We start from the raw sequence: 10,486 nt of genomic DNA, 5'->3' as shown, positions 1-10,486 counted from the left end.
CGGAGCCGCCCACCGGGGAAGAGGACGGAACAGGACCCCCAGCCGAAGGTCGGGTGCAACTGACTGGCACGCCGCCCGGCCAATGAAACAGCGGAGGGGGCGGGCCCGAGGGCCGCAAATATCCACCCCTGACCCCGCTGGCAGGTCTGGGCGAAGGCTGGGGAAGCCTCCTATTGGCTAAAACGGGCACCCAATCAGAGGCCGGGAGGCGCCTGCCCTCCCTGCGGCCCCACGCAGCCGTAGGCCCGTGGCGGTGCCGAGCGCGGAGCAGCCGCCAGGGGGCGGCGGCGGCTCATCTCGGCTCGGCTCGGCTCGGCTCGGCTCGGTCCGGCGCGTCGCGCGGCGGCGCAGCGTGAGGCTCGTGGCGCGGTGGTGCGCGGGGGGCGGCCGTTAAAGCGGCGGCGGAGCCAACCGCCGGGGCGGCGCGTGCGGAGCCTGGCTCTGAGCGGTTGGGGCGGGGGGCGAGCGGGGCGGCAGGGAGCCGTACGGGCCTGCCTGGCTCCTGTGGGGCGCGGGGGACGTGCGGGCAGCGCTCCCAGCCTCGCCGAGCGATCGGCCTCAAACCGGGGTAGGCGGGAGCGGGTGGTCGGGTTCACTGCCCGGCGCAGGCTCCCGTAAGGCCGCGCTGGGCGTGTGGCAGCTCGACCTCGAAGGCCTGTGGGAGCCGCAGGGCGAACCGCGTTTGTAACTGGGGCGGCCGACCCCGCAGCGTAACACTCCAGCTTTGTGGAGTTGATCAGAGATTGCTGCCACAGAGCAGGGCAAAGTACGGGGTTGTTTGAGATGAAGATACCCGACGCCAGCATTCATGAGGAGGAGCGGGAATGTAGTGTCAGACGGTTCTCCAAAATCCTCACCAAAGGATGGTGCACACCATTTTACCTGGCGCTGCCCATCTTGGCCGCGCCAAGCTTGCATGTGTCCAAGAAGTGACACAGTTAACGATATGTTCTGCCCCACCCTCTGTCTTGTCCGTTGTGCTACCATCTTGAGTTGTTCGAGCTGAACCGCTAATAATGGCAGCATTCAGTTCATCCTCGCGCTGTCAGTAAGATAACATAGATCTTTTAATTATGAGACAAAGTATATTTCAGGAATGCTGTGAAATGTATAAAACTTTTTGCAAAACATGGGATTAGAATGGGCAGCATTCTTTGAAAATAGATTGCGCCTCTGGATAAAAGCCAGGAAACTAGAGCAATGTTATATAATGCATTGCGCGCAAAAGAAAGGTTTTTCAGAAATGGGAATGCAAGATACCTGTTAACATTGAGCTATGATTGCGTTGCTAAAAAACCTTCATAAAAACCTATATAGTGAAATACTGTATAAAATACAGTGCAGCGTATAAAAGCAGTAGACGGGAGGGATCAGTGGAAAAAACTTGAATTTCCCTATATTTTCACATCTATGTAGGGGCTGTTCTGTTATATATTCTATATATTAGAACAGCAGCAACATCACAATTCATGGATATCACTCAATGTAAAAAAGACTTTTAATTATTTTTTGTAGCAAATTTAATATTTTTCCTAGTAATGGTTACTGTTTATGTTACTATAGCTTAACAGGCGTTTGCTAGTAATCACTTAAGAGGTCCCAGACTAGTGCTGTGCTACTTGTTTTTTATAGTCTGCTGGATTCTTCTGAGTATAAAAGTGCTAATAAGCAGGGTATGTATTGCCTTTCTCTGTGTATATATTTATGTGTGGTGAGAGTTGACAAACTTCTAAGTTTCCCAAGCTGTTGAAAAGTGGGTGACTGGATGCTTTACTTCACAATGTACTGAGATAAGATGGTTCTGAAAAACTGAAAAGGAAAACAGTCTGCACTGTGACTGGGGAAAAAAACTTGTATGAATCGGCATCCAAACTTAAACACCAGTCTTTTTACCTTTTATATAGAACTATAACTAGAACACTATGACTGCATGACAGTAATACTGCTATGAAATACTTATATTTGGGTGAGATGATCCTACTGAAGCATATCTGCCAGGCAAAAGACCACATAAATCACAGGAAAAGGCCAGAAAAAGAGATTAAATTATAAAGCATTTCAGTTCATGAAAATTTCTTTTAAAGTCATGGCTCAGGTGAAGTGACAGGTCTGTACACCCTAAACAAATTAACTTCTCTTCAAGGAAAGGATTTATTAGATGGTGTAGCACTTCCCATTAGGGAAAAAAACCCAGAATGTGGCTGAGACTTATTTGGAGTCTCAACAGCCTAAGGGCTGAGTAAACCCTGATGGTATCCTTATTTTGGCTGGAAAGGTTACTATCCCCAAGCCCAGCCCTGGGCCTTGTCACACCTCTCCTTGTGGGAAGCAACCCATTAGATATAGCAGGGTTCTGTTGTTTAAGCTGTCAAATAGGGGAAAGGCATTAGGGAGCACTCACATAAGTGCTCAGCCATCGTCTGTGGGACTAGCAGTAATCACAATCAAGGGTAAGGACTCAGAGGAGTTATTTTAGTTATTAAATTTAGTTGGCCCAGGTTCAGCCAGATGGGATTGTGTAGTTGGATGTTCAGTGCTAAACCTCTTGTGCATCTGAACGAGGAAGGGATTCAGGTTAGTACTTTGAGTGTTTCTGACCACCAGAAAATAAACTGTAGCAGAAAAATGATAATTCTCCAAGCATGTCTGTAAAATACAACATTTTGTAGAAGCCTGTTACCTGTTAATTTTTTTATGTTAGTGTGGTTGGCTTAGAAGGCAAAAAGGCTATTTTTCTAACGCATAGCAATTCCATCCCGTGATCTGAAACTCTCCAACTTTTTCCATCACTAGTAATGATGAATCCTAATTACATCGTAGTTGACAACTTTATGGAGGAATGGCTGACTAGAACCCATTCCTGTCCTAAATAGGCGTTTTGGCTCTGAAGGGATGACAGAAATAGAAAAGACAGTTTTGTCAGTGAAGTGCTGCAACACAGTATGTTTATTTTCAGTGGCTTCCTTAACTGTGAGAGGCTTCCCACTTCTCCTCTCCCTCCCCCTGCAACGGCTTTATATCTTCATGTGTACCTTGGTATTTCATTTGCAAAGCTGAGCTGCATAGGACAAAGTAGGATCCTCTATTCCTCATTCGTGATACACATTGCCAAATCACCCCCCCATAAATACCGAGTGTTTTGCTCAAGATGCAGAATAGCAAGGGTAGCTTATTGTACATCACTTCTCAAAACTGTTTATATAAATGGAGTATCTTTAATACAGCTGTTTACAGAGATGCCAAGGCTTTATTCTGTTTCCATTGTGCTTTAGGTAACTTAAATTTACCTTTGAAGGCATGTATATATGGACATATTGGCAAATTAAAGCTCAAGAGAATATGGATATGTAGTTGAACTTAGCAGCATCTAATAGCTAAGTTACTCCTGGACCCTATAAGTGTTACTACATATTAAAACTTTTTGGTTGAGTGAACAAGTCTTCTGCCTACCATGGGCACTAAGGTTATTATTTTCCTGTCCCACACAGGATTGTGTTGCTATCAAACCAGTGTTGCAAGTAGTGTGTAGAGCTCATTGAAGCAAACAAGTCACCTAAACTAAGATACTAAATGCTTTTTGAATAGCTTTCCTCACACTTCAATTTGGTCATTATTAGATACTAAACCAGTTGGTGTTTCGGGGGGGTGGGGGGGGGAAGCAAGCAGTATTGAGGATTGCTTATTAGCTGCTTTTCATTCTGGAATTTAAGAAAAGAGATATTTTAAGTTAGCTTGCCATAGACTTTTAGGTACAAAACTACATTTAACATAACAAATAAAAATAAAAATGGGTTTAGTTTAAAATTGATCTTTTTTTCCTGCTGAACTCCTAACGAGAACTAGAGAAGGCTCTTCGTGCATGTGTCTTTCAGTCTGTATTTGATTTGGAAAAATTCAGGCAGTTGTGGATCACAAAGATTGAAAGGCACCAAGAGTGTTTTGGAACATTTTTACTCCTTGGATAAGAGTTACCGAAGAGCAAATACAATTTAAAAGTCAGTAACTGAACTTGAAGACTGTGGGCTATCAATATATAGCATCAGTGCATCTCTCCTGCATGTTCTTTCAGCCTCACTGATATTCAAGATTTAATTCCTTAACGATACTAGTAACACTGTGGTGACAAATACAGAATTCTCATATTGTGAGAATAATTCTGAATAACATGGCATTTCTATAGTATTTCTTAAGCATTGCACAGCCATTGACTGTGTCAGTCAGTCCTTGTTCTGTATGAGTATTTTCCCAGCTTGGGAAGTCAAAAGGCTAAATGGGAAGCCCATATTGGAGAGAGTGTCCCAGCCTTCCAGTCTCATCTAATTCTTAATGTCTTTCTAAGAAAAGCTCAGTAATGCAAATTTTCTGCATTTTGTATGGATTTTTGCTTTATTGTTATTACTGTGAAAGCATTTTTAACCTTACCTATCTGCATTGTATAGGAGGAATGCAGATCTGAATTGTGCTCAGCATTTTTATAGATGTTGAAAAAAGCTGCACTGTATGAGACAAATTAGTCTATTAAATTACACATGTGGAGTTGGAATAGAGTGAATCCGTAATCCATCAGGAGAGGCATTTTCATGATGGAAAGATAGATAAATGCAGAAGTAGTGTCTAGTGTAATTCTTTTGGCAATTATCTGTTTCTGAGTTGATAAAATAAGTTCTATTTCTACTTGACTACTAAATATAGTGTCCAAGTAATTTTAGGAAATGCTACTTTTAAATACATCCACCATCACAAAATGGGGGAGAAACTGCAAATTTGCGAGCTGCTTTTAACTTTTCCCAAAGATGTTTTGATATATGGTGCAATAACCTATAAATGAATGCTGAAGTTAAAGGGAGACCAAGCAAGGAGATCAGTAGAACTATATATGAAGCTAAAATGCTTTTAAACAGGACACAGTTATTTAAAGCACCAACGTAGACAGATTTAAGGTTTAAAAACAATATGCACGCAGTCGTTGCATCGGAATTTGAAAACAACGCACTCAGTTCAAACACTGCTAAGAGCCTCAGTTACAGTCCATATTTAAGCGTAAATTTAAATTCCTGGCATGATTTGTTGCTCAGGCTCCCCTCACCCCACCTGGTTTCTTTGCTCTAGATTTATGGCATACACCATGGTGGATCTGTGCTGGAAGCTGTCCGTCTGCTTTTTTTGCTATCAAGTTGTCTCAGGAGGAGTTAAGAGGGAGGGGCATTATGTTGCTGCCGTGTATGAACACGAGTCCATACTGAGTCCTAACCCGACAGCCCTGGTTGATCGACAGTCTGCACTGGAACTCATGGGCAGAAACCTAGACATCTATGAAGAGCAAGTAGTGGCTGCTGCAAGACAGGTATGCCACAGCTTAGTAGCAGTTGCATGTGTCCTATGTATATCTAGAGTAAGTGCTATTTGAGGATAATCTTTCACATTTGTGTTCCCAGGCAACTAAAGCCATATTTATATACGTAACTATGGTCTGGTTTTTCAGACGTTCAGACCGGCCAGCGGCTCTGAAAAAAAATCAGGCCAATTAGCAGCTCGCCTGACTTGAGTTATTCCAAGCTTGGAAGAACACGGCTATAGTTATTTAGTATAGGGAAATTAATTTTCTGTTTTGATCTGAATAGCTAGCTCCTTTCTGTTTTCTTAAATGGAATGTTTTTATTGAAAGATTGTTTTACAGGCAGCTGTCTTTGGGTTTGATTTTATTCCAGTGCCCTCAATGGAAATTCCTGAATGTTTCTAAAAACTAAGGAGGTTAAATGCTTTGGAAATAAATGTTCCACCATTAACATCTTTGTGGAAGTAAAGTTTTCCATTCCTTTCTCCTGCCCTCCATGGAATGGTTCTCAGTCTAAATATATTTAGAGGAGAGAGACTAGTATTTCTGGCTGTTCTTAGGCACAGCCTCCTTTCCTTCCCTTCCCAAGAAAACCCAAAGCTGGTTCTAGTCAGAGGAAGGAGGCATTACTGTCCCTATGCAGAGAAGAATTGACTTGCAAGTTTCACAAATCTGTTGTTCTGGAACAGCAGAATTACTATTTTTATATAATTTGAAAAGATGAATTTTTTTTTTCCCCCCAGACGTTCAGATGACTGGGCATCACAGTCCAGAAGCATAATAGCTATTTTTATGCATTACTGCATCCAAGACACATAAATTATCCCAAAGTCATAGCGTAGATAACACGTTTGAACTGACTTTTGAAAAGTCACAGGAATTTGAGTGACTGATGCTGTGTCTGATTTAAAGGGAATCCACCCCATTTTTAGGAACAGTTCAGACCTCCCTGAACTTCAGGCAGAGCCAGCCTAGCTCTGACATGGCTACATTTCTACCAGAATATGCATTGCTTCCACAGTCAAGCTGTGTCTGAAAACAAGACTCCCAGTACCCTATCCAACCCTATATACCTAATCGAGGTATATAGCCCGGACTAAGTGATGCTGCACCTTTGATGCAGGTACAGCACCTTTGACAAAGTTCATCTGCAAATAGCATAATTCTGAAAAAAAATTAAGACAAATTTTAACATCACCAGTCTTTAAACTGAATGATGTCTTTCTCATGACTCATGTGAATGGAGAATACTTTTGGTAAGAATTTGGATGAAGTCTGCTCTTATTTGCACGCCCTTAAAATAATGGCAAATAGGTTATTTTTTAAGCTAAAGGTATGCATCAGGTTAAATAAACTTTTTTTACACACATAGTTACATCTGCTGTAAAGTCAAAGAAAAGGTATTTTCACACTACATTCTTGTCAAAACATACTTGGGTTATCCTTAACTGTTTTTAGCTCTTTTTACCCATGAGATTCCCTTTTTTCCTTTCATATTTAGGTTGGTTTTGCTTTGCCTACAAAACATGTCGTTGTTTTGCATGCAGGGGGCACAGATCATTGTTTTTCCTGAAGATGGAATCCATGGCTTCAACTTCACCAGAAGGTCCATTTATCCTTACTTAGATTTTGTTCTGCATTCACACTCTGTGAAGTGGAATCCATGCAGAGAGCCGTATTTGTTCAATGACACAGAGGTAAATGTAGGAATGATTTTTGCAAAGAGGTGGAATAACTGAATGCTAGATTTGTGCTCCAAGTGGGAAACTAGCTCTAGTAGTTTTTCTTAGGGAAGTAAGCAAGAAGTTTAACAACTCATAGTACTAGATTCTGTTTTCATGGACTCTCAGTTTATGCTGGTTTCATTCTTAGCAGAGGAGGGTTTTAGATACATACATGCAAGAAGATTAGCTTGTTTATGAGTTGTCTGGATTTGTCATCTCCTCCTCCTCAACCTATGAAATGGTAATTACTCTCTAATAAGATACATTGTGTGTGACTTTATTTTGAACAACATTGTTTTATATAAAATAACATAGCGGTATCTTCACTTCTGATGCATTCTCGTGACTCAGTTTTAATGACTTAATGACATGAGAACATTCTGACTCATGATTGTGTGTAAAATGATTAGCACAAGTAACAGGACTTGACCTGCTGTAATGTAATAGAAGTCACAACTTAGCACAGACCAAGTGTGATTACAGAAGATGTGACTTGCAGATTACAAAAGTAGTATTTTCATCGACTGTTCTGAACCCAAAGTGAAAATAACCATGCTCAGTAGTACAAACTATTTGTTCTTATTAACGTTACAGTAGTCAATATAATGAAAGTAATCATGTATGTGCCTACTAAGCAGAATTTGTGTGCAAACATGAATCACAGTTGTAAATGGTGACCTACTTTGGCCTGTGAATCTTTACTACCAATGATGATGGGCAAGCAAGCAAGAACTTAGTTTGCCATTCAGATCCTATTTGGAGATTGCAGTACTGGCAGTCTTTGGTACAGCTCTCTGTGGTGTGGAAGAAACATCCCAGTAATACTGTAGTCTGTAACTTCTTGTATTTCTTTTCTGTAACTATGCAAAGTCTATCTGCTTACATCTCTGCTTCTCTAAGTTGTAGCTACTAATCACTTTTTTTAAAATTTAGAGTAAATTTAGTTGCAGGAACAAGCCATTGCAGGTGCAAATGATCATTATTAGACATTTGCTGTTCTAAAGGCACACACAGATCAGTTATGCTGCCTTGTCAAAGCTTTCAGTTGACCTATGGTGTTTTAAAGCCATTGGTGCTCCTGCAACAGTCAGAAGTTTCTGAAAATTAACACCCTTGAAATAGAGAGATGTATTTATTTGCTTACTTCTCAGGAAATAAAACCCAGATAATTTTTTTTCAGTGCTATTTTGAAATTGATATCTGAAATACTTTTCAGTCTAGAAGGCTACTGGTTCCAGTAGCTTTCGTCACAAAATCATCAGTATTTTAAAATTTTACAGATATGGTAAAATGTGTTCAATTTCCAGTTGAAAATAATAATTTGAAAAGTATTAAGTAAGTCATAGCTGCTTAAGTAAAACTTACTCCTCCATATTCTGAAGCACTTACATTCCCCCATACTGTTCTCCAGGTTCTTCAGCGTCTGAGCTGCATGGCACTGAAGAACAAAATATTCCTTGTGGCAAACTTAGGAACTAAGCAACCCTGTGAACACACCGATCCTCACTGTCCGTCTGATGGAAGATACCAGTTCAATACCAACGTGGCATTCAACGATGATGGTATGCTGGTAGCCACATATCGCAAACACAATCTGTATTTTGAATACGCTTTTGATACCCCTCGAGAGCCTGACTATAAACTCTTTGATACCCCTTTTGCTGGCAAGTTTGGTATGTTCACTTGCTTTGATATACTCTTTTTTGAGCCTGCAGTGAACCTCATCAGACAATACAATTTGAAACAAGTTGTATATCCGACTGCCTGGATGAACCAGCTCCCGCTCCTGTCTGCTGTAGAATTTCAACAAGCTTTTGCAACAGCTTTCAACGTCAATATTTTAGCAGCTAATATCCACCACCCTACCTTGGGCATGACAGGGAGTGGCATATACACTCCAGTCAAATCGTTCATCTACCACAACATGGAAAGTTATGGTGGCAAGCTCATAGTAGCAGAAATTCCTGTGATTACCACAGATTATAAAACCAATTTGGAGAGTAATGAAATATTAAGAGAGAACTTATATCACTCATGCAAGACTTTTACAAGCACCTCACTGGATGATCAAGTTTGCTTTAAGGAGGGAGAAGAGACGCCCAGCAGAGCATCAGAAAAAGGAAACGAACAGTTACCTCCCGTATTTTATGCAGAAATGATGTATGACAACTTTACTTTCGTTCCTGTATGGGGGGAAAAAGGAGAGCTCCAGGTTTGTGCCAATACCCTTTGTTGTTACTTAAATTATCAGAGAGCTGTTTTAACCGATGAATTATATGCTTTGGGAGTTTTTGATGGGCTCCATACAGTGCATGGCACATACTATGTCCAGGCCTGTGCATTAGTAAAGTGTGGTGGTCTCAGCTTTAGCACTTGTGGACAGGAGGTTACAGATGCCACTGCTCTGATAGATTTCCAGCTATGGGGAAATATGAGTACCCCTTATATCTTTCCGTTACTACTGACATCTGGTATTACCTTGGACTTTGCTGATCACATGGGCTGGAAAAACAACCACTATTTCATAAGCAAAAATAGAACATCATCTGGCCTACTGACAGCTGCTCTATATGGACGATGGTACGAAAAGGACTAGCACAGATATTTGACTGAATCAGAAGACAACTGCCCGTATGTTCAGAGTGTATATCTTAACATAAGTTGTTGAACATCTGTACTTCCTAGAGCTTCAAGTGTGTTTGTTACATGACTGACTGATTAGATTCCGCATTTGAAATGATAAGCGAAGCACTTAACCTAAGAGGCTGCAAGTACAGTCTGTACCGTGGTAGCTTATGTCCTGCCAGAAGTAAAAGAACTGCCTTGCAAAGATAAAGGCTTGTTGTAATGTGTTGAGATGTTTTACATTGGGAAAATAACATTTCTCATTTCAACTGAATTTGTTCCTTTTAATTTAATCCTTTGGTTTTCTGTGGTCCTGGCTAGGAGTGTGGAAATGAATGGAATGGAAAACCATTGCAAAAGGAAGAAAAATAGGAAAGGGAATGAAGACACAAATACCGTGCATGACACACATGAAAATATATATCTATACATACATATGCCTTGTATATGGTGAGGTTCTGATTTCTGGTTAGGGTGCCGTGATTTATTTTTTTTTCTTAGAGTCAAAAACTCCCAGCTGAAATAATTACCATTTACTGGCCACTCGGTTGTCTGTAATCCTGTTAGAAAACTCAGTGAGTTTTCTCATATGCTTTTAACAGTAACTGAATGTCACAGTTGTGAACATGGACGGAACAGCTAGTCTGGGGAAGAGGATATCAAATGATTGTGAGAAACTAGACTGCATTAAGACACAATTTCCAGCCTACTGCGCAAGGAATTGTGTTTAAAGAAAACGTCGGCAATGGGTATCGATGACTATGTTAGGTACTGTTTAAGTACGTTAACTTTCCGTGTTTAA

At 41.0% G+C, this 10,486-nt stretch overlaps 1 protein-coding gene across 2 annotated transcripts; it reads left to right on the top strand.

Annotated features, from left to right (window-relative positions):
* The first annotated feature begins 58 nt into the window (after window positions 1–58).
* BTD (biotinidase) lies at window positions 59–9,958 on the top strand. Of its 2 annotated transcripts, none has more exons than XM_050891809.1 (4): window positions 59–144; window positions 5,110–5,344; window positions 6,883–7,032; window positions 8,471–9,958. In XM_050891809.1, the coding sequence occupies exons 1-4, from the start codon at window positions 83–85 to the stop codon at window positions 9,653–9,655; spliced, it is 1,632 nt and encodes a 543-aa protein (XP_050747766.1). In that variant the 5' UTR covers window positions 59–82; the 3' UTR covers window positions 9,656–9,958. The 2 variants fall into 2 exon arrangements, with proteins under 2 accessions (XP_050747766.1, XP_050747765.1); XM_050891808.1 differs by lacking the exon at window positions 59–144 and adding an exon at window positions 306–352.
* Window positions 9,959–10,486: the final 528 nt, after the last annotated feature.

The sequence above is a fragment of the Gymnogyps californianus genome, chromosome 2, assembly GCF_018139145.2.
Source record: "Gymnogyps californianus isolate 813 chromosome 2, ASM1813914v2, whole genome shotgun sequence".
Lineage (NCBI taxonomy): Eukaryota > Metazoa > Chordata > Aves > Accipitriformes > Cathartidae > Gymnogyps > Gymnogyps californianus.
The sequence above is the reverse complement of the archived record's forward strand: the minus strand, read 5'-3'. Positions and strand labels throughout refer to the sequence as shown.

What these genes read in the sequence shown, in the direction of transcription:
- BTD (XM_050891809.1), top strand. Translation starts at nt 83, where the DNA reads ATGAAACAGCGGAGGGGGCGGGCCCGAGGGCCGCAAATATCCACCCCT. An exon ending in TAGTGGCTGCTGCAAGACAG is followed by an intron (nt 5,345 to 6,882) that starts GTATGCCACAGC and finishes TTTTGCATGCAG; the next exon opens with GGGGCACAGATCATTGTTTT. An exon ending in ATTTGTTCAATGACACAGAG is followed by an intron (nt 7,033 to 8,470) that starts GTAAATGTAGGA and finishes ACTGTTCTCCAG; the next exon opens with GTTCTTCAGCGTCTGAGCTG.